This window comes from Mobula birostris, chromosome 24 (assembly GCF_030028105.1).
Source record: "Mobula birostris isolate sMobBir1 chromosome 24, sMobBir1.hap1, whole genome shotgun sequence".
NCBI classification, from domain to species: Eukaryota; Metazoa; Chordata; class Chondrichthyes; order Myliobatiformes; family Myliobatidae; genus Mobula; species Mobula birostris.
The window spans coordinates 23,918,147-23,943,310 of NC_092393.1; the positions used below are offsets into that span (position 1 = coordinate 23,918,147).

At 40.0% G+C, this 25,164-nt stretch overlaps 1 protein-coding gene across 1 annotated transcript in view; it reads left to right on the forward strand.

Annotated features, from left to right (window-relative positions):
• Window positions 1-25,164, forward strand: part of tbcd (tubulin folding cofactor D) — a 268,544-nt gene that overhangs the window by 35,183 nt on the left and 208,197 nt on the right. Inside the window, exons 7-8 of the mRNA XM_072241956.1 lie at window positions 2,633-2,762; window positions 22,746-22,791. Coding sequence (XP_072098057.1) covers window positions 2,633-2,762; window positions 22,746-22,791 — 176 coding nt within the window. The remainder of the gene's footprint in view (window positions 1-2,632; window positions 2,763-22,745; window positions 22,792-25,164) is intronic.

Consider the following 25,164-nt stretch of genomic DNA (forward strand, 5'->3'; position numbering starts at 1 on the left):
TCATATTTCCCACGGACTTAAATTTTACCATCCCTTTCCCTTCCCACGCCCCTACCTTCTATTTAGAATGTATGCTCCGAGCATACTGGCTGATAAACATCTGGGTCCAGGTGTTCATTTGAGTTACTTCCCTGGTCCAGTAATGATTTCCTGTCATTGAACAGAGATCTCACATGTACAAAAAAAAGCTGGATGTCAGAAGCATTTTTGTGAAAAACAGGAAATATCTTAAACAGATTTTCACTTATTTTGAATTGCAGTAAATATTTTTTCAAGACAATGCTTAAGTGAAAAAATATCTTAAAAAATAGAAATATGACTTGAACGGAAAATATAATTTCATGGATGATATCTTTGCTATTAAAAATCATATTCAGAATTTAAATTGCTAATAGTATGTTGGAAATGTTTTATGGTAGTTCCTGATGTTTGTAAATCAGTTGGAATCAGTTATGATTGTTTTCACTGTGCAGTAAAAAACATTTAGCACCATCTGGTGGGGAATATCAGTGACAACAATAGAAATTTGGCAGCAGGAAAAGAAATAGAAAATGTAATTTTGTTGAGGAATGAAAAATATGTGACGATTGATCAACATGTTTGAAATGATGACTTCATTCCATCACTCATATACTTAATTATGTAGCTATTGTCAATAGCATTAAGAGACCAACAAAATGTTTGAACAAAATTTTGTTGAGTTATAAATATACAAGTATGTCAGACATACTAACTAAAGAAACACTGTCTTATGATGCTGTCTTCTAAATAAGCGAGGGTGAGTTGAAGAGGTTTATTTTGCATCATTACTGACTTATGCAAATAATGTATAAATGCTACAACTATTGGTTCATTAATGATGTATTTCACATCATGTGATGACATTTTAAAGACTTTCAGATTGTTGCAATTGCAAATCTGTTGATAAAATTCTGTGTTTCACTTCTGGAGGTCTTTGTAAAAATAGTGTATACTTTTTCCTCATTGTGATAATTAAAGTTGGTATTGGTATTAATTTATTGTTGTCACATGTACCAATATACAATGAGAAGCTTGTATGCCTACTGTTCATACAGATCAAATCGTTACACAGTGCATTGAGTTAGAATAAGCTAAAGCCATAACAATGCAGAATAAAATGTAAAAGCTGCCAAGAACATGCAGTGCAGGTTTACGATTAAATGCAAGATCATTGCGAGGTAGATTTTTTTGTTTGAGTCAGTTGTATCGTACAAAAGGTCTGCTCAAGAATCTGATAACAGTGGGACAGAAGTTTTCCTTGAGCCTGGTGGTATATGTTTCCAGGCTTTTGTATCATCTGCCCAATGGGAGAGGGGAGAAAAAAAGAATCCATAGATGGGAATCTGGTTTCTGTGATGGGTTGACCTGTGCCTACAATTCTCTGCAGTTTCTTGCAGTCACATGCAGGGTTGTTGCCATACTAAGCTATATTGCTTTTTTTTGGTGCATGGATAAGAATTGGTGAGGGTCAACAGGACACTCCAAATTTGTTTAAACTCCTGAGGAAGTAGAGACAGCGGTCATCTTTCTTAGCTGTGATTTTAACAAGCTATTGGTGATGTTCAAATTTAGAAACTTGAACCTCTAAACCACAACATCATTGATATAAACACAGAAATGTTTATATCAATGGTCCCCTCCCCCGGTCTCTGAAGGCATGGTTTGCATTTTGCTGGTTATTTCTGACAGTTCTTAGTCACCCTTAGTATTCATCCTTTAAATTGCAGTAAATCAATGAGCTCACTCCTTCACTGTAGAACCCAGGCTTGCTCTGTTTCTTCTGTTATTCTAGGAAATTACCCCAATGACGTAACATAAAGATTTTCACTCCTCATGTAAGTGAAGGATGTAAGAAATAAAGTCAATTCAATTCAATGATTAATTTCAACAATGGTTAAAAGACTATAACGTAAATGAAGAAAGTAAATTATGACTTAAAATGTTATTTGTTTTATTATTTCAATTACTCATATGTTGCAGATACTTTTAATTTTAAAATTATTTTTTCAATTTTAGTCATTTTTAAAGAGACATGTAAAAACTATTTAAAATCAGTTACTGATTTTATTGTCAGCAAAGCCTTGTCTTTGTCCTCAGGGAGGCCACACTAGGTACACTTGAGAACCACTGTATATAGTCCTCAACATCAGAATCATGTAAATAGACAGAAAAACATATTACATATGTCTGTATAAGAGCATGCTTCACTGATTCTTTAAATAGTGACATTTTGAGCTAACTTTTGATGTTTATTTCTGATAGAGAAGAAAACCTAGTTGATTGACCTCTGCTTCCAAATTACAATGTGAGAACGTATTTCTCCTTGCATCTAACAGTGATCATACATTCTATTTGCACTACTTTACCAGTGTTTATCCTTGAATGGTTCAGCTTTACATATGACTGTTTTTGTAAGTTTATCTCAATAGTAGAAACTTCTGCATTGTTTTAAAAAAGAACATTAAATATAGTGTGCTGGTGGGATGCAATGCTTGCCTTAACATATCTGTCCATTTATCATTGATACTAATCTGAAGGATTAAACAATTAAAAACAAATTGCTTTATTTTAGAAATAACATTAATTTAAAGTCGTTTTATGTTCTGAATAGGTTTGTAACCCGCCCAGATGTTAAAGAGAAGAGGTTGCAAGACTTCTTGAATTGGACATTGACATCATTATCCAAAGCTGATCAGACAATGGAAGGCATGGTTGTAATCGATGGAATGCTTCAGGCTCTGGTAAATACTTGACTACTTGTGCCACCTTTTTAAATATGACGACTTTCTTTAACTTCTAAATATCCGTTTTTTTTTTATTGTTCAAAGGAATCTATGTCCCAGAAGGAAGATATTTACCCAACATGTGAAAGCTGGCTATAAAACAGCTGTCCAGTTTAATCTTTCTTGCCAGCCCTTGCTTAAAGCCCTATAGGTTGTGAGTGCAGGTTTAATTACTTTGAGCATTGAGTACTTCCACTACTACTAGCTTTCATACCGGTAGTTCCAAATTCACTTTACTCTTGGCTTATGTAGTTTCAACTCCTGCTTAAACCTTGAAATAACCTCTGTTTATCCAGAACTAAAATGCAACACCTTATCTCATGGTGTTTTTGATTTCTATGCAGTTTGAGCAGTGTCATTAGTTTGATGCATTTTGTGTTCAGCTACTCCAGAGTGTTTCACACGTCTTTATAAATTCATATGTTCTTTTATCTTCAGGGGTGTATGGACAAACACTCTAATTCTATTTCTCTACACTTCTTAGTATCCTTACATTTTTGTGCTTTCCTTTGCTGTGTTTGCTGTTTCCAAGTGAGTCAATTTTGACTTTCGGATTGAATTCCATCTGCAAAATTACCATTCAACTGTGCAGCAAATATTTCCATTATCTACAAACTTGTTAATCATGGGACAACTGAATCAAGATAATTTATCTCAACTTTTCTGATGAGCCGACGAAAATTGAAAAAAAAAGAAATAAAGCAGGTGTTGTAAATTTGAAATAAATAAGAAATACAGATAAAATAGGGTAGGCAACAACTATAGCAAGGGAAACAGTTAATATTTCAAGTTGTTAATCTTTGTCCATAATTAGGAAAATTTAGAAACTGGGTGTTTTTTTAAGCTGGAGATAAAGGGGACGTATGGAAAGTACAAAAATAATTAATATCTGTGATATAATGGAGATCAGGAGTAAGTGTATCCATGGATGGGAGGATGTGAGGATGATGAGTAGAGGAAGTGTAAAGAGAGAAAAATGTGTATTGCTCTAGAATTGATTCTGGTAGCTAGAAATCTGAAATAAGGGAAATACTGGAAAAGCCCAGCCAGGCAAGTAGCATCTGCAGAGAGAAAATCACCTTTCATCAGAGCTGCTCAGAGATTGAAAAGTGGGGGGAAAAAAACTGCTGGAAATCTGAAACAAAAACAACAAATGCTCTGGAAGTTAGTGGGGCAGTCTGTAGAGAGTTAAGTGACTTGCCTGGTCAGCTTCTATCCCCCTCCATCACTAAAGGTCATTAACCCAAGTGCCTTTCCCCCCAGCACAGACTCCACCTGACCCACAAGGTTCCCCAGCATTTAATACTTTTGCAACAGAGCTCTCCAGTTTTGACATATTGGGCAAAGGCTGATTATCTGACATTACTGAAATTGCTATGTGCTCAGCCCGTTCCTGTTCACACTGGTGATGCATGAATGTTTCGTAGGATTCAACTCAAACTGTGTCATCAGGTTTGTGGATGACACAACAGTAATTGACCTCATCAAGAAGGATGATGGGGCAGAGTACCGAGATGAAGTGGAGCAGCTCGTGAATTGATGTGAGAAGAACAACCTAAGCCTGAACGTGGGGAATCATAGTGAACGAACCATCCCCTTCTGTGAATACATGGCTCCTCCAGAGAGAAAGTGAAGTGTTCCAAGTTCTTGGGAGTTCACATCACGGAGGACCTCATCTGGTCCCTCAATATCAGCTCCCTGAACAGAAAGGCACAGCAGTGTCTCTACTTCCTCAGAAGATTGAGGCAAGCAAGGCTTCCCTCCCCCCATCTGAACTGTGTTTTACAGGAGTATCATTGAGAGCATCCTGACAAGTTATGTTTCCATCTGCTATGGGAGTATTGAACCAGAAGTTCCTGGAAAGGACTGTGAGAACAACTGAGAGGATCATAGGGGTCTCCCTCCCATCCATCAGGGACATTTAACAGGAGTGTTGCGTACATAGGGCCCTTGGTATTATTAAGGTTCCCACTCATTCATCAAGCATTCTCTTTGACTTTCTACCATCAGGCAGGAGACTTCTTTGCATAAAAACAAGAATGGTCAGGATGGAACAGTTTCTTCCTTTGGGCCATTAGGCTTCTGAACTCTATGCTGCATCATATTCGAAGTCTCACCGTTAATCTGTTCCATACCTCACAATATTTAATTAATGTAGTTTGTTATTTATGTGTGATTCATCTGTTGATTTTATCCTTACTTTCCTAAGTTATCGTGTGTAATGTGTGTTAAGTGTACTTCTGTGTTTTACACTTTGGTTTGGAGAAACATTGTCTCGTTTCTATATGTACTATATGGTTATATACATTATATACAGTGCCTATAAAAGGTGTTCAACACCCCCGACAATTTTCATGTTTTATTGTTTTACAACATTGAATCACAGTGGATTTAATTTGTTTTTTGACACTGATCAACAGAAAAAGACTCTTTCGTGTCAAAGTGAAAACAGATCTCTACAAAATGATCTAAATTAATTACAAATATAAAACGCAAAATAATTGATTGCATAAGTATTCACCCCCTTTAATATGACACACCAAATCATCACTGGAGCAGCTAATTTGTTTTAAAAGTCACATAATTAGTTAAATGGAGATCTGTTTTTGGAGACCTGTGTGCATTCAAGGTGTTCCAATTGATTGTAGTAAAAATATACCTGTATCTGGAAGGTCCAACAGCTGGTCAGTCAGTATCCTGGCAAAAACTACACTATGAAGACAAAAGAACACTCCAAGCAACTCCTCAAAAAGGTTATTGAAAAGCACAAGGCAGGAGTTGGATACAAGAAAACTTCCAAGTCAATGAATATTCTTTGGAGTACAGTTAAATCAATCATCGAGAAATAGAAAGAATAAGGCTCAGCTGTAAATCTGCCTAGAGCAAGCATCCTCAAAAACTGAGTGACCATGCAAGAAGGGGACTAGCGAGGGAGGTCACTAAGAGACATATGACAACTCGGGAAGAGTTACAAGCTTCAGTGGCTGAGATGGAAGAGATTGTGCATACAACAACTGTTGCCTGGGTGCTTTACAAGTCACAGCTTTATGTGAGAGTGGTAAAGTGAAAGCTAATGTTAAAAAAAAACCTCAAATGGAATCTCAGCTAGTGTTTGCTAGGAGGTATATGGGAGACTCTGAAGTCAGCTGGAAGAAGGTTCTGTTGTCTGATGAGGCCATTAGACTAAATGCTATGTTTGGCAAAAGCCAAACACTGCACATTATTGAAGATACCCCATTCCTACTGTGAAGCATGTTTGTGGCTGCATCATGCTGTGGGGATGCTTCATTGCGGTAGGACCTTAGAAGACTTGTGAAGGTAGAGGATAAAATGAATGCAGCAAAATACATGGAAATTCTGGAGGAAAACCTGATGCAGTTTACCATAGAACTGCGACTCGGGAGAAGATTTGTTCTCTAGCAAGACAATAACTCCAAGCATAAAGTCGAAGCTACACATGAATAGCTTAAAAACAACAAAGTTAATGTCCTGGAGTGGCCAAGTCAGAGTCCAGACCTTAATCCAATTGAGAGTTTGTGGTTGGACTTAAAAAGGGCTGTTCACTCACGATCCCTGTACAGCCTGACAGTGCTTAAGCAGTTTTGTAAAGAAAAATGGAGAAAAATTGCAGTATCCAGATGAGCAATGATGATAGAGATCTATCCACATAGACTGAAGGCTGTAATTGCTGCCAAAGGTGTATCTACTAAATACTGACTTGAAGGAGGTGAGTAATTATGCAATCAATTATTTTGTATTTAATAATTGTAATAAATTTTGACCAATTTGTAGAGGTTTGTTTTCACTTTGACACAAAAAAGTTGTATTCTGTTGATCAAATTAAATCTACTGTGATTCAAGGTTGTAAAACAATTAAACATTAAAACTTCCAAGGGGGAAGGGTGAATACTTTTTATAGGCACTGTACATACATATAGTTAAATGACAATAAACTTCACTTGTTGATTGATAATCTGCATTAAGACTCCATTGAAAACACAATGGATATTTCAGCTAAGGACTTCTCCCTCAACCCGCGTCCCACCACACTAAATTCACTAGTAATTAACAATTCATTAATTCTAAGATACTAATTATAAACTGGTTTCACCGTGAGAATTGATTATAGCCTATTATAGTAAAAAGAAAACTATGTGTTTTGATAAATTCAATTGCCTAGAATTCTCTAGGTTACAAATGACTGCCCTGGATGGGTTTTCAATGAAAAGTGCCTTAAAAAACAAAACCTGCAGCACTGCTAATCTTTCCCAATATTTTGTTTACGGCAATGTTGTATCCTGCAAACAATAAACTACCATTGGAGCTAATCTTCAAGTATAAGGAGAAGTTGTCCAACCTACAGGGAGTACTCTCCAGAAACAAGATTAGCCAAAGCAACACACTTAAAGTGCTGCAGGATCTCAGTAGGTCAAGCAGCATCTATGAAAGTGAATAAACAGTCCACATTTCAGGCCAAGGCACTTCTTGAGGACTGGAAAGGACTATAAGACCATAAGATATAAAAGCAGAAGTAGGCTATTCAGTCCATCGAGTCTGCTCTGCCATTCAGTCATGAGCTGATCCAATTCTTCCAGTCATCCCCACTCCTCTGCCTCCTCCTCATACCCTTTGAAGCTCTGACTAATCAAGGATCTATCAATCTCTGTCTTAAATGCATCCAATGACTTGGCCTTCACAGCCGCTCGTGGTAACAAATTCCACAGATTTACCACCCTCTGACTAAAGTAATTTCTCCGCATCTCTGTTCTAAATGGACATCCTTCAATCCTGAAGTCCTAGACTCCCCTAGCACGGGAGATAACTTTGGCAAATTTAATCTGTTCAGGCCTTTTAACATCTGGAATGTTTCTTTGAGATCCCCCCTCATTTTCCTGAACTCCAGGGAATACAGCCCAAGAGCTGCCAGATGTTCCTCATATGGTAACCCTTTCATTCCTGGAATCATTCTCGTGAATCTTCTCTGAACCCTCTCAATGCTAGTATATCCTTTCTAAAATAAGGAGCCTGAAACTGCACACAATACTCCCAAGTGTAGTCTTACGAGTACCTTAGAGCCTCAACATCACATCCCTGCTCTTATATTCTATACCTCTAGAAATGAATGCCAACATTGCATTCGCCTTTTTCACCACCAACTAAACCTGAGGTTAACCTTTGAGGTATCCTGCACAAGGACTCCCAAGTCCCTTTGCATCTCTGCCTTTTGAATTCTCTCCCCACCTAAATAATAGTCAGCCCGTTTATTTCTTCCACCAAAGTGCATGACCATACACTTTCCAACATTGTATTTCATTTGCTACTTCTTTGCCCATTCCCCTAAACTATCTACATGTCTTTGCAAGCTCTCTGTTTCTTCAACACTACCTGCTCCTCCACCTATCTTTGTATCATTGGCAAATTTAGCCACAAATCCATTAATCCCAAGTCATGAAAGTCGTGAATAGCACGTTCACTGAATTGGCCACACCGCAGGTAAAGGCTACACAGGCAGAAAGGGAATGGGTGGCCAACTAAACAGCATAGCAGTAGGCAGGTAGTGCAGGAGTCCCCTGAGGTCATCTCCCTCCTAAACAGATATACTGTTTTGGATACTGTTGAGGGAGATGTCTCATCAGAGGAAGGTAACAGCAGCCGAGTTCATGGCACCATGGGTGGCTCTGCGGCACAGGAGGGAAGGGAAAGGAGTGGGAGAGCTATAGTGATAGGGGATTCGATTGTAAGGGGAATAGATAGGCGTTTCTGCAGCCGCAAATGAGACTCCAGGAGGGTATGTTGCCTCCCTGGTGCGAGGGTCAAGGATGTCTCTGAGCGGCTGCAGGACATTCTGGAGTGGGAGGGTGAACAGCCAGTGGTCGTGGTGCATGTAGGTACCAACAATATAGGTAAAAAAACGGGATGAGATCCTACAAGGTGAATTTAGGGAGTTAGAAGGTAAACTAAAAAGTGGGACCACAAAGGTAATAATCTCTGGATTTCTACCAGTACCACATGCTAGTCAGAGTAGAAATAGGAGGATATTTCAGATGAATACGTGGCTTGAAAAATGGTGCAAGGGGGAGGGATTCAAATTTCTAGAGCATTGGAACCAGTTCTGGAGGAGGTGGGACCGGTACAAGCAGGACGGTCTGCACCTGGGCTGGACTGGAACCAATGTCCTAGGGGGTGTGTTTGCTACTGTTGTTCAGGAGGATTTAAACTAATGTGGCAAGGGGATGGGAACAAGTGCAGAGAGACAGAGGGGTGTAAAATGAGGGTAGAAACAAAAAGTAGTAAGGTGTAAAGTAAAAGTGGCAGGCTGGCAAATCCAGGGCAAAAATCAAAAAGGGCCACTTTTCAACATAATTGTATAAGGGCTAAGAGAATTGTAAAAGCGAGCCTGAAGGCTTTGTGTGTCAATGCAAGGAGCATTCGTAACAAGGTGGATGAATTGAATGTGCAGATAGTTATTAATGAATATGATATAGTTGGGATCACAGAGACATGGCTGCAGGGTGACCAACGATGGGAGGTCAACATTCAGGGATATTCAATATTTAGGAGGGATAGACATGAAAGAAAAGGAGGTGGGGTGGCATTGCTGGTTAGGGAGGAGATTAACACAATAGAAAGGAAGGACATTAGCCGGGAGGATGTAGGATCGATATGGGTAGAGCTGCATAACACTAAGGGCCAGAAAACGCTGGTGGGAGTTGTGTACAGGCCACCTAACAGTAGTAGTGAGGTTGGGGATGGCATTAAACAGGAAATTAGAAATGTGTGCAATAAAGGAATAGCAGTTATAATGGGTGACTTCAATCTACATGTAGATTGGGTGAACCAAATTGGTAAGGGTGCTGAGGAAGAGGATTTCTTGGAATGTATGCAGGATAGTTTTCTGAACCAACATGTTGAGGAACCAACTAGAGAGCAGGCCATTCTAGACTGGGTATTGAGCAATGAGGAAGGGTTAGTTAGCAATCTTGTTGTGCGAGGCCCCTTGGGTAAGAATGACTATAATATGGTGGAATTCTTCATTAAGATGGAGAGTGATATAGGTAATTCAGTAACAAAGGTTCTGAACTTAAAGAAGGGTAACTTTGAAGGTATGAGGCATGAATTAGCTAAGATAGACTGGCAAATGACACTTAAAGGGTTGACAGTGGATATGCAATGCCAAGCATTTGAAGATCGCATGGATGAACTACAACACTTGTTCATCCCAGTTTGGCAAAAGAATAAACCAGGGAAGGTAGTGCACCCGTGGCTGACAAGGGAAATTAGGGATAGTATCAATTCCAAAGAAGAAACATACAAATTAGCCAGAAAAAGCAGCACACCTGAGGATTGGGAGAAATTCAGAGTCCAGCAGAGGAGGACAAAGGGCTTAATTAGGAAAGGGAAGAAGGCTTATGAGAGAAAGCTGGCAGGGAGCATAAAAACTGACTAAAAGCTTTTAGAGATATGTGAAAAGAAAAAGATTGTTTAAGATAAATGTAGGTCCCTTACAGACAGAAATGGGTGAATTGATCATGGGGAACAAGGACATGGCAGACCAATTGAATAACTACTTTGGTTCTGTCTTCACTAAGGAGGACATAAATAATCTTCTGGAAATAGTAGGGGACCGAGGGTCTAGTGAGATGGAGGAACTGAGGGAAATACATGTTAGTAGGGAAGTGGTGTTAGGTAAATTGAAGGGATTAAAGGCAGATAAATCCCCAGGGCCAGATGGTCTACATCCCAGAGTGCTTAAGGAAGTAGCCCAAGAAATAGTGGATGCATTAGTGATAATTTTTCAGAACTCTTCAGATCCTGGAGTAGTTCCTGAGGATTGGCGGGTGGCTAATGTGACCCTGCTTTTTAAAAAAGGAGGGAGAGAGAAACTGTGGAATTATAGACCGGTAAGCCTGACATCGGTGGTGGGGAAAATGCTAGAGTCAGTTATCAAAGATGTGATAACAGCGCATTTGGAAAGCGGTGAAATCATCGGACAAAGTCAGCATGGACTTGTGAAAGGAAAATCATGTCTGACGAATCTCATAGAGTTTTTTAAGGATGTAACTAGTAGAGTGGATAGGGGAGAACCAGTGGATGTGGTATATTTGGATTTTCAAAAGGCTTTTGACAAGGTCCCACACTGGAGATTAGTGTGCAAACTTAAAGCACAAGGTATTGGGGGTATGGTATTGATGTGGATAGATAATTGGTTGGCAGACAGGAAGCAAAGAGTGGGAATAAACGGGACCTTTCCAGAATGGCAGGCAGTGACTAGTGGGGTACCGCAAGGCTCAGTGCTGGGACCCCAGTTGTTTACAATATATATTAATGACTTAGACGAGAGAATTAAATGCAGCATCTCCAAGTTTGCGGATGACACGAAGCTAGGCGGCAGTGTTAGCTGTGAGGAGGATGCTAAGAGGATGCAGGGTGACTTGGATAGGTTAGGTGAGTGGGCAAATTCATGGCAGGTGCAATTTAATGTGGATAAATGTGAGGTTATCCACTTTGGTGGCAAGAACAGGAAAACAGATTATTATCTGAATGGTGGCCGATTAGGAAAAGGGGAGGTGCAACGAGACCTGGGTGTCATTGTACACCAGTCTTTGAAAGTGGGCATGCAGGTACAGCAGGTGGTGAAAAAGGCGAATGGTATGCTGGCATTCATAGCAAGAGGATTCGAGTACAGGAGCAGGGAGGTACTACTGCAGTTGTACAAGGCCTTGGAGAGACCACACCTGGAGTATTGTGTGCAGTTTTGCTCCCCTAATCTGAGGAAAGACATTCTTGCCATAGGGGGAGTACAAAGAAGATTCACCAGGTTGATTCCTGGGATGGCAGGGCTTTCATATGATGAAAGACTGGATCGACTAGGCTTATACTCTTCGCAATTTAGAAGATTGAGGGGGGATCTTATTGAAACGTATAAAATTCTAAATGGATTGGACAGGCTAGATGTCGGAAGATTGTTCCCGATGTTGGGGAAGTCCAGAACGAGGGGTCACAGTTTGAGGATAAAGGGGAAGCCTTTTAGGACCGAGATGAGGAAAAACTTCTTCACACAGAGAGTGGTGAATCTGTGGAATTCTCTGCCACAGGAAACAGTTGAGGCCAGTTCATTGGCTATATTTAAGAGGGAGTTAGATATGGCCCTTGTGCCTAAAGGGATCAGGGGGTATGGAGAGAAGGCAGGGTTCTGAGTTGGATGATCAGCTATGATCATACTGAATGGCGGTGCAGGCTCGAAGGGCCGAATGGCCTACTCCTGCACCTATTTTCTATGTTTCTAAGTCATTGATATACATCGTAAGAAGCAGTGGTCCCAACACCGACTCTTGTGGAACTCCACTGGTAACCAACAGCCAGCCAGAGTAGGATCCCTTTATTCCCACTCTGTTTTCTGCCAATCTGCCAATGCTCCACCCATGCTAGTAACTTCCCTGTAATTCCATGGGCTCTTAGCTTGCTAAGCAGCCTCATATGTGGCACCTTGTCAAAGGCCTTCTGAAAATCCAAGTACACCACATCTACTGCATCTCCTTTGTCTACCCTGCTTGTAATTTCTTCAAAAAATTGCAGTAGGTTAGGCAGGATTTTCCTTTCAGGAAACCATGTTGGCTTTGGTATATCTTGCCATGTGCCTCCAGATACTCCATAATCTCATCCCTAACAATTGATTCCAACTTCCCAACCACTGATGTCAGGCTAACAGGTCTGTGGTTTCCTTTCTGTTGTCTCCCACCTTTCTTAAAAAGTGGAGTAACATTTGCAATTTTCCAGTCATCCAGTACAATGCCAGAATCTATCCATTCATGAAAGAACATTGTTAATGCCTCCGCAATCTCTCCAGCTACTTCCTTCAGAACCCAAGGGTGCGTTCCATCAGGTTCAGGAGATTTATCCACCCTCAGACCATTAGGCTTCCTGAGCACCTACTCAGTCGTAATTTTCACTGCACATACTTAACTTCCCTGATACTCTTGAATGTCCGGTAGAGTGCAGATGTCTTCCACTGTGAAGACTGATGCAAAATACGCATTCAGTTCCACTACCAGCTCTGCGTCTCTCATTACAATATCTCTAGTGTCATTTCCTTTTGGTCCTATATCTACCCTCAACTCTCTTTTACCCTTTATGTACTGAAAAAAGCTTTTAGTATCTTCTTTGATATTAGTCACCAGCTTCCTTTCATAATTCATCGTTTCCCTCCTAATAACCTTAGTTTCCTTCTGCAAGTTTTTAAAAGCTTCCCAGTCCTCCATCTTCCCTCATTTTTTGCAGAAACTCCAGCCATGTGCTCTGCTGTGCTTCCTGCTAGTGTTCTTTTCCAGTCAACCTTGGCCAGTTCCCTTCTCATGCCATTGTAATTTCCTTTATTCCCCTGAAATACCAACACATTGGAATTTAGTTTCTCCTTCTCAAATTTCAAAGTGAACACGATGATATTGTGAGCGCTGTTCCCTAAGGGTTCCTTAACCTTAAGCTCTCTTATCGCCTCTGGATCATTGCACAACACCCAAACCAGCACAACCGAACCCCTAGTGGCTCAACATCAAGTTGTTCTAAAAAGCCATCCCTTAGACATTCTACAAATTCTCTTTCTTGAGATCCAGTACTAGCCTGGTTTTCCCAATCCACTTTCATGTTAAAATCCCCAGTGGTTATCATGACATTGCCCTTCTGTCACGCCTTTTCTGTCTCCTGCTGTAATTTGTAATCCACATCCCGACTGCTGTTTGGAGGCCTGTATACAATTGCCATTTTGGTCCTTGTACCCTCTTCTTAATTCAACCCTTAGAGACTCTACACCTTCCAATCCTATGTCATCCCTTTCAAATGATTTGATATTATTTCTTATACACAGGGCCACACCACCCCTCTGCCTACTAACCTATCTTTCTGATGCACTATATATCCTTGGACGTTCAGCTCCCAATGGCAGCCATCCTTTAGCCAAGTTTCAGAGATGGCCACAATGTCATACTTGCCAACCTGTAGCTGAATTTCAAGATCATCCATTTTATTTCTTATGCTACGTGCATTCAGATACAACACTTTCATCCAGTATTTATTGTTTTCTGTTTTAACTGCACCATGCCTCTATTGCCCTTTAACTCATCCCAGTGGCAGTGATTATGCCTCATATCCTGCCTGTCCTTTCTATCATCTCTGTTGCACACTATCTCTGATTTATTTCTGTTTTCCCCTTCCTCAACCCTATTACTCCAGTTCCCATCCCTCTGCCAAATTATTTAAATCCTCCCTAACAGCTCTATTAAACTTGCCTTGCTAGGATATTGGAGCCTTTTGGGTTTAGGTGTAACCTGTCCTTTTTGTACAGGTCGTACCTCCCCCAGATCCAGGAACCCGAAGCCCTGCCCCCTACACCAGTCTCTCAGCCACGCATTGATATGCCCGATCATGCTATTCTTACTTTTGTTAGCACGTGGCACAGGCAGCAATCCTGAGATTACTACCTTGGAGGTCCTGCTTTTCAGCTTCCTACCCAACTCCCTGAATTCTCTCTTCAGGACCTTCCCTTTTTCTACCTATGTCATTGGTACCAACGTGTACCAAGACTTTTGGCTTTTCACCCTCTCCCTTCAGAATACTCTGCACCCCATCTGAGACATCCCGTACCCTGGCACCAGGGAGGCAACACACCATGCGGGTATCTGTATCAGGCTGACAGAATCTCCTGTCTGTTCCCCTCGCTATGGAATCCCCTATGACTATCGTATTCCTCATCTTCTTCTCTCCCATCTGCACCACGGAACCAGGCTCAGTACCAGAGACCCAATCGTCGTGGTCGTCCTCTGTCAGGTCACCCCCCTCAACAGCATCCAAAACGAAATAACGATTACTGAGGGGGATGGCCACAAGGGTGCTCTCTACTATCTGAGCTCTTCCCATCCCTTCCCCGACAGTCACCCACTTACCTAACTCCTGCAGCCTCAGGGTGACTAACTCCTTTTAGCTCCTACCTGTCTCCTGATCACTTTCTCTAATAAGCTGTAGGTCATAAAGCCGCTGCTCCAGGTGCCTAATATGGTCTCTCAGAAGCTGCACCTTGGTGCACCTGGTGAAAGGAAGGGGCAAGATGCCGTAATAGAAAGGTGGGAGGGGAAAGAAGATAGCTAGAAAGTGATAGGTGAAGCCAAGTGAGTAGGAAAGATAAAGGGCTGAAGAGCAAGGAGTCTGATAGGACAGGAGAGTGGATCACAGGAGAAAGGAACCCAGAGCGAGGTGAAAGGTGAGTGAGAAGAGGTAAGAGGCCAGGCTTCAGAAAAGAAGAAGGGAGAGAGAATTTTATTTTACTAAAGGAGAAATCGATATTCATGCCATCAGGTTGGAGGCTACCCAGACAGAATATAAGGTGTTGTTCCTCTATGCTAAGGTTGGCCTTATCATTGCATAAGAAACGGCCATCAACTGACATGTTGGAATGGGAATGGGATTTAAAACGTTTGGCCACAAGGAAGTTCTGCTTTTGTTGGATAGAGTGAAGGGGTTCTCCAATTTACAACAGGTCTTACGAATATAGGGGAGGCTACATCGGGAGCATTGGACACAATAGACAACCCCTGACCTGGAAGGACTGCTTGGGGCCCTGAATGGAGGTAAGAGAGGAAATGGATGGGCAGGTATCTCGGGTAATGATGAGTTTGAGTACAGAGAGGAAATTAAGAACCTGGTGGCATGGTGCAAAGACAATAACCTATCCCTCAACGTCAGCAAGACGAAGGAATTGGTTGTTGACTTCAGAAGGAGTAGTGGACCGCATGACCCCATTTACATCGGTGGTGCACAAGTGGAACAGGTCAAAATCTTTAAGTTCCTCAGGGTCAATATCACAAATGACCTGACTTGGTCCAACCAAGCAGAGTCCACTGTCAAGAAGGCCCACCAGCGTCTTTACTTCCTGAGAAAACTAAAGAAATTTGGCATGTCCCCTAAAACCCTCACTAATTTTTATAGATGCACCATAGAAAGCATTCTTCTGGGGTGCATCACAACCTGGTATGGAAGTTGTCCTGTCCAAGACCAGAAGAAGCTGCAGAAGATCGTAAACATAGCCTGGCACATCACACAAACCAATCTTCCGTCCTTGGACTCACTTTACACCGCACGCTGTCGGAGCAGTGCTGCCAGGATAATCAAGGACACGACCTACCCAGCCAACACACTTTTCGCCCCTCTTTCCTCCGGGAGAAGGCTCAGGAGCTTGAAGACTCGTATGGCCAGATTTAGGAACAACTTCTTTCCAACTGTGATAAGACTGCTGAACAGATCCTGACTGGGATCTGGGCCGTACCCTCCAAATATCCGGACCTGCCTCTCAGTTTTTTTTGCACTACTTTATTTGCCCTTTTCTATTTTCTATTTATGATTTATAATTTAAATTTTTAATATTTACTATCAATTTGTACTGTAGGGAGCGCGAAGTGCAGAATCAAATATCGCTGTGGTGATTGTACATTCTGCTATCAATTGTTTGGTAACAATAAGGTATAAAGTAGTGGTCACCAACCTTTTTAAGCCCAAGATCCCCTACCTCAACCTCAGTGAAAGGCAAGTCTACCTACTAAATTGTTTAGTGAAAAAACAGCTGAGATTGTACTTCCAATTTGAGGCCTTTTATTTGGGTGAATTGTATTTGAATTACACAAAATACTTTTATCAAACTTTCAAGTTAACTCGAACAAGAAAACACTGTAACTAGCATATCAAACAGGCCATAGCTGTCTTTCTTTAAGAATATTACAATACTTCACACCTTTAATTCTAAGTTTCATTATTTAATTTTATTTCAACACGAAAAATAAATGAATAAAAATTGACTGTTGCACTCAGTGTGATGACTGGGGCTGAATACTTTCTGCTATTTCCCCATACAGACAGCCCGTCTGAGACAGTCTGTGAGGTGTAGGGTTGCCAACTGTCCCGTATTCCCCCCGCTAAGGTAGAACGTTCCTATGAAACCTTTCATTACGAAATGCTTTACGCCAAAGAAGCAATTACCATTAATTTATATGGAAAAAAATTTTGAGTGTTCCCAGACCCAAAAAAATAACCTACCAAATCATACCAAATAACACATAAAACCTAAAATGACACTAACATATAGTAAAAGCAGGAATGATATGATAAATACACAGCCTATATAAAGTAGAAATAATGAAAATTAAGCCAAAACCAATTCGTGGGGTAAAAGAAAAATTGGCACCTACGCGCATGCGCACACAGGTGCCCGCGCAAGACTTCATGGTCATGGTAGTCTTTCTCGGGGTAAACACAAATGTCCCGGGATTTGACTGCTACTTTTGTCCCTTATTTGGGAGTGAGAAAGTTGGCAACCCTAGTGAGGTGTCTGTCAGTAAGTCAGCTCCTGTACTTAGATTTAATAATTTTCATCTGTGAAAATGCAATTTCACATAGATAAGTTGACCCGAAGTAGGCACTGACTTTTAGTGGTATAAAACCAATGTGCACACCGTGCATTGCTTGGCCCCGTCAGTAGTAATTGCCACCAGTTTATGAATGGGGATGTCATTTTCACGGACATATTTTTTTAAACTCATTTTAGATATCCTCATCTCTCTTTCTTTCCTTTAATTGCAAAAGAGTGAGGAAGTCCTCCTTTGTTGTAAAATCCTGGAAAGCCATTCTGACAAATACAGCAAGCTGAGCTGTTTGCATTACATCCAGGGATTCATTGAACTGTAGTGAAAAATATTCACGTCCTCTGACGGTGACTGTACCCTCCTTGTCACTGTTGCAGGGCCAAGCAGTATATTACGTATTGCATTTGTGATGCTGTTTTTGTTTTTAAAGTCATTAAAAACAGTCTCTGCGCTAATGACCATTGCTTCCTTGAATAAATCGCCATCTGTAAATGGCTTCTTGTGTTCAGCCAAAAGGTGACTTAGACGAAATGATGCTTCAATAGCAGCCTTATTTTGAGCAGCGTGTTTTGTGGAAAACGATTGCTGGCCTTCAACCCCGATTTCAGCTCAACTTTCCAGGCACGTGTTGTGCTCTTTGGAGAGTAGGAGTCTTTAAATTCCTGGTGGTTGGTGTTGCAGTGCCGCTCCAGATTCCCTCTTTTAGTCAGTGCTTGTGTTAGGTGGCACAGCATACATGCACACTTGTCTTTCACCAAGGTAAATATAAATTCCTCTTCCCATTCTGGATGGAATTTGTATGTTTTTGCCTTCTTTCGTGGAGCCTCCGCTATGCTATCAGGATATCACGAGCGATTGCCGATTGCATCGCCTCTGATCTGAGTTGACACTTAAGTGCCGAGCGGCACCTGATTAATTAGCTTGTTTATTTCGGCTTTTTTTCTTAAGGATGTTCTGTGTGCATCCCGACTACCGCTGCACCCCTGCATGCTTCGCGGCCTGGAGGTTGGGGACCACTGCTGTATATTGATGTTTGCGACAGTCTGTACTCTTATCTAATCTGATTGGTCACTTTGATGCAGCACAGGCTACACTGAAAATGCGGTGCATGGCGGGGGACCTCAACATATGTGCACTGGGCAGAAAGAACGGAACTAAACCCCCGCAACCCGGAAACAATCTCTCTTTACAAACAGCCTTTTAGTGAAAATATTGCTATATTACCATTATCCTAATTAGTATTACTTACTTTTATAATGCTCACATTACAACAGCATTCGTGTATTTATTTTTGATTTTTCTTCGGCATCTACTGGGAAAGTCTCAAAGATCAACCGGTTGATTGCGATTGACGGGTTGGCGACCCCTAGTATAAAGTATAAAGGTGTAGCACTGTGGCTGCTTGCAGGAACAAGTGCGGGAGGGTGATTTGTAGGGAGGGATGAATAGGCATGGAGGCATGGGAATCACGGAGGAGGTGATCCATGTGTAAAACTGAGAGAGGGGAGAGGTAAAGATATGTTTGGTGGTAGGATCCTGATGGGGGTGACAAAAGTTGTGAAGAGTGATATGTTGGATGTGGAGGTTCATAGAGTGGTAGGCAAGGACAGGAGAAACTACCTCTTTTAAGCTGCGGGAAGACGGGGTGAGTGCAAATGATTGGGAAATGGCGGAGATGCAGGTGTAGGAAACATTAGTGGTGGAGGGAGGGGAAACCCCTTTCTTTGAAGAAGGAGGACATTTCTGATGTCCTAGAAAGGAAAGCTGCATCCTGGGAACAAATGCAGCAGAGACGAAGGAACTGAGAAAAGGGAATAGCATTTTTATAGGAGACAGGGTGGGAAGAGATATAGTCAAGATAACCATGGGAATTGTTAGGTTTATACAAGATGTCGGTCAACGTTTGTTTCCAGAGATGGAGACAGAGAGATCGAGAAAGAAGAGGGAGGTATCAGAAATGGTCCAAGTAAATTTAAGGACAGGGTGGAAGTTAGAGGCAAAGTTAATGAAATTGACGAGCTCAGCATGAATGCATCATTCTTGAAAGATTGTTCATGGTTCTCAATTGGGTCACCCCATCCTTTTATTGGTATGTATGATGAATTGAGAGGTTGAATAACTTGTTCTGAATATGGTTGATTTTTATCTTGATATAGTTTGAAGTATCCGGTTTCATTTTGAGATTTTTTATTCACTATCAAGTGAGATAGTAGTGTGCTCTATATATTACTATATTAGTTCAGTTAACTTAAAGTTATTTTTCAAGTCAAAAGTTAAACATATTTTTTAATGAGAGCATGCATGTTAAAATACTTATATATAATATTATAGCCTGTCTGTAATCACACTCTTGTGACATATTTCTGTACAGATATTTGGTCCTAAAGAACTCTGTAATTTATTGTTCTATGAAGAAATAAATAACTCATCGCTGTGATGATTGTACGTTCTAGTATCAATTGTTTGGTGACAGTAAAGTATAAAGTATAAGAAGAGTTATACTTATGCACCTGTTTTTAAATAAGGCAGTGCATAGCCTTGAGTTTAGTTTTACTAATCCATACCTGTAATTATGTTTGCAGCTGCAGCTTACAAATACCTGTTCTGATAAACTGTTTACCTGGGTGGGGTTAACTTTTGAGACAGTTGTTTCAACTGCTACTAACAGGTTTCTGAACAGGTATCTTTGGAAACATAGAAAACCTACAACACAATACAGGCCCTTTGGCCCACAAAATTGTGCCGAACATGTCCTTACCTTGGAAATTTCTAGGCTTACCCATAGCCCTCTATTTTTCTCAGCTCCATGTATCTATCCAAAAGTCTCTTAAAAGACCCTATCGTATCCACCTCCACCAGCGTTGCCGGCAGCCCATTCCATGCACTCACCACTCTCTGCGTTTTTAAAAAAAAAAGGCACTTACCCCTGACATCTTCTCTGTACCTACTCCCCAGCACCTTAATCCTGTGTCCTCTTGTGGCAACTATTTCAGCCCTGGGAAAAAGCCTCTTGACTATCCACACGATCAATGCCTCTCATCATCTTATACACCTCTATCAGATCACCTCTCATCCTCCATCACTCCAAGGAGAAAAGGCCAAGTTCACTCAACCTATTCTCATAAGGCATACTCCCCAATCCAGGCAACATCCTTGTAAATCTCCTGTGCATCCTTTCTATGGCTTCCACATCCTTCCTGTAGTGAGGCGACCAGAACTGAGCACAGTACTCCAAGTGGGTTCTGACCAGGGTCCTATATAGCTGCAACATTACCTCTTGGCTCCTAAATTCAATTCCACGATTAATGAAGGCCAATACACCATATGCTTTCTTAACCGCAGAGTCAACCTGCGCAGCTGCTTTGAACGCCAAAACCTTTAGAACCTAAAAAAAAAATCTGCTGATATAAAAACTTGGCAGCGAGTGTTGGCATTGATTTAAAAGTAACCTGAAGGGAAATTGAATGACTGTTCAGTCTTCTTCATGGGACATACCTGTCTCAACAGACACCTGTCAGTAGATCAGCTGTGCACAAAGATCTCCTACATTTTGAATCTATATCTCTGTTGAGTGTTAATATCAGGTAAGGCGTTGGAAAACCCAACCACTATTACCTGTCACAGCACTCAGTAGATTTGGCTGTGATTATTGCTTTTCATCACCTCTTAAGTAATTCTTGCTTTGGGATGGGGAATTGAAAATAAAAGCTACTTAAGCAAACAATAATGAGTTGTTCATCAGCCAGGTCCCAAGGATTATGAAGAGTAAGCAACAGCTAGTCGAAAAAGAATGAGGAATAACCTATGTGGGTTTCTTTCTTTGACCACATTCAATCACTGGATCTATGCCATGACATTTATTTGATTATGATGACCACCCTTTGTAATAGCGGGCCGAGTCTTTTATAGAAGAAATTTTTCTAAGAATTTCAGTGACAATGTTGAGTGTATTGTCTGATAACTTGCAGGTGAACATAAAAATGATTCTTTATGCTAAGTCAACTGAACAAGCAGCAAATGTAGCATGCTTGAATAAATAAGAAGAATGGACATTGTTTTTAAGAAATTTCAGATTCTATTAAGGAACACTTTAAAATATCAAATATTTGGTATGATCCCTTTGGTCTCTGTTTATTACTCTTGCCCAGTCTTCTGTCAATATCAAAATAATATCACCCCTATAGATATAAGCAATACTCATTTGGTTGACATATTCCGGGCCCACATAAACTAAACATCTTTTTATAAGATCACTGGTATGATATTTTGTGATTCCTTCAATTTGATTAGAATTACAACAAAATTGAAACTAGTTTTTATACTATTTATAAAGACTGATTATTTATGCTTCCTAAATTTTGACCCATTCCATTTTCCGTACAACTCACGGGCTGGTGAAATGCTCATCCTTGGTTTTGTTACTTATAGACTTAACAGCACCTATGCTCATCCGGGGAGTCTCTAAGCTTAGATACAACATAAACTTATTTAAAACTTATTTAAATTTCATTTCAATAAATCATCACCACTGTGTTTTTAATGTACATTAAATTAAGTTGGCAACACCTTCATTTCCTGTTTTTAGATACCTCTGAAGCCTCTTGCTTTCTTGGCATAGCATTCAGCCCCACAATTTTTAAGATGTATATTTCTCTACTTGTGTACAAGTCTTCAGCTGTTTAGGCACTAACTAAATCTTTCAGCCTTAATAATTTTCCTTTAGATGGAGTGAAAATATAAGATAGATTTTGCACTCTTACAAATATTCCAGCAATGGAAAAGAGACTAGAAGCAGCTGAATTATGGTTCTACAGGAGAATGTTAAAAATATCATGGACCACACACACATCAAATGAAGAAGTTCTCAGAAGAGCACAAGCAGTTTGATCACTCATACCAACAATAAGAGAAAGACAACTCAGATTCCTCGGACACATCATGCGGAGAGATGAACTAGAAAAACTCATACTCTCTGAAAAGATTGAGGGGAGCAAACCTGGAGGAAGACCTCGGCTTATGTACATCAAAAGCATAGCCAGGTGGCTACACATCGAGGAAATGGAAGTCATCCAAAAAACGAAGGATAGATCTATATGGAAAACCATGGTCACCAAAGTCTGCATCCGATATGGTACCTAAACAGACAGACAAATATTTAGGGGCGAAGGCATGATGTGCATGTATTCTTTATAGTTTTCAATGAAAACAAAACAGAAATTCTTTCTTTTAACTTGTATTTCAAATGATAGAGGCAAAGCTTACTTCTACTCTCAACTGCTTTTTAATTGATGTGATCAAAAATTTTGTTGAAGAGAAATACAACAAAATCTTTAACACATTTGAAGTTTCATGCTGTATTCCTTCAGAAGCCTCAGTTATACCAGAACCAGCTTGTCACAAGAGGAAAAGCTCAAGAAAAATTCTCACTTTTTCCTGATTATTGCTCAAAAGTGTGGATTTGTTCCTTTTTCATTAATGTGGATAAAAGAGGATAATTGTACAAATATATTTTAAAACTGTATTTCTTGTTTATTTGCAGGCTCAGTTGTTCAAACATGGGAAGAGAGAAGACTTTTTACCCTATGGTATGAGAGCGTAGTTTGTACATATTTTAACTATACAGGGACATGACGTAATTATAACATAATAAAATTATACTTTATGTGATATTATAAGGTTAAAACAAGGTCTTAACGCTTATTTTTGTATTTTGCTAATGTGATCTGTTATATTTGGGGACCCATATAATGTAAAATACTTAAGATATTGAATCACAATTTTGCTTCATATTTTTCAGTCGTAATTGTCAATGATTATTAGTGTTTAAAAACTATATTAAATACTTTACATGAGTTTTAGTTTATAAGTCAAGGATTAAATTACTGTATATTACAATTGAGAAAAATCCATTGCAGTGTTGCCATGTGCAAGAACTTGAATCATTGTTTAAAAAGAAAATTAGGAGTTCAGCCCTTCATTTTTTGTGCCATCATTCAAAGTAATTAGGCTAATTCTGATTATTATATATAATTGCTTTCTTCCCATAATTCTTGGTATTCTCATCTCACTCCTGAATGTTTTATCACCTAGTTTGTGACTGTGACCCTGGACAGTTCTAGACAGCCTGAGCAAAGGGAAATAGTCTCCTCACATTTAACCTGTTGTGCCCTGTTAGAATTGTGTGCATTTCATATATTTATTTCTTCTATAGTTTGGTGAATATAACCTTTTTTTTCTTAATGGGCAATAATTCCACCCCAGAAATTGATCTAGTGAACCTTTGTTACAAATACATTTGTATTTGGCCAAGGGGACCAAGGTTGCACATATTAGTTGAGGTGAAGGCTTTTGAAGTCACTGCGTAAATGTAGTAAGACATTCTTGCATCTATTACTCAGCGTCACTTGCGATGCAGGCCATTTGTCATGTTAGCTCCTTGCTTCAACTGTATATTTTCTTTTGGTAACATATATGTATAAGTATACCTAGATTCCTTTGTACTTAAATGTGTCTCAGTTTACTATATTTAAATAATATCCATCTTTTCTTTTTCCCTATCCAAGTAGATGATTTCACATTTATCTGCACAATACTGCATCTGCTCTGCTCATGTACTTATCTATACATTTATCTTTGCCAAATTGCCTTGAAGGGCATTTACATCCTTCTCACAACCCCACCCAGTTTTATGTTGTTAGGCACACCTAGAAATATTCAGTTTTTTCATCTAAATTATTAATATACATCGTACTTTAAGCATTTCTCCCTGCAATACCCTACTAACCACTGCCAACCACTCTGAAAAAGATTCAAGCTGTGCGAACACTAAGAAGTTGATTATTCTCTACCTTGGCTCTTTTTGCATGTATCTCAGGCAAGTTAGATGAATTCAAGGCATCAATGTGCTTAAACCAAAACAAAAATGATAACATAATTCTTTTAGTATGCTATCTCTTGTTAGCCATGGATGTGTCATTTTGCCTTTAGAATACTTCTTACTCTTGGGCATGTATATATCCTGTGCTTTCCAAATTGCTTCCAGAAATTCCAGCCATTGCTGCTCTGCCATTATCCCTGCCAGTGTTCTCTTCCAATGAATTTTGTCCAACTCCTATCTCGTGCCTCTGTAATTCCCTTAACTCCACAGTAAACTGATACATCTTCTTAAATTTCAGGGTGAATTCAATCACATTACGATCACTTGCCCCTAAGGGTTTTTTTTTTTACTTTAAACTCTCTAATCAATTCTGGTACATTGCACAGCACCAAATCCAGAGCAGCTGATCACCTAGTGTGCTCAACCGCGAGCTGCTCTAAAAAGCCATTTCTTAGGCATTCTAGAAATTCCCCTCTTGGGATTTAGCACCAACCTGATTTTTCTGATCTACCTGAATATTGAAATCCCCCATGACTATTGTAACATTGCTTTTTTGACATGCACTTTCTACCTCCTGTAGTAATTTGTCAACCACATCCTTACTACTATTTGGTGGTCAGTATATAACTCCTATCTTTATACCCCTGCAGTTTCTTAGCTCTATCACTGCAACGATTCAACACTTTCCAATCCTGTTTTATCTCTTTCTAATGACCTGATTTCATTGATAACCAACAGAGCCATACCACCCCCTCTGCCTACCTGCCTGTCCTTTCAAAACAATCCTTGGACATTAAGCTCCCAGCTATAATCTTATTTCAGTCATGACTCAGTGATGCCCACAATGTCATACATGCCAATCTGTATCTGTACTTCAAGCTCATCTATCTTATTTGGTATACTGCGTGCATTCAGGTAAAACTCCTTCCGTCCTGTATTCACCCTTTTCGATGTTGTACACCTTTTACATTGCAACTCATCCTGTGACTGCAGTTTTGCCCTATCAGCAGCTGAAGAAGCTGCCTATATAGCAGAACAACTAATCTTGCTTGAGAAAGAGGAAAAATGCTATAATAAATTG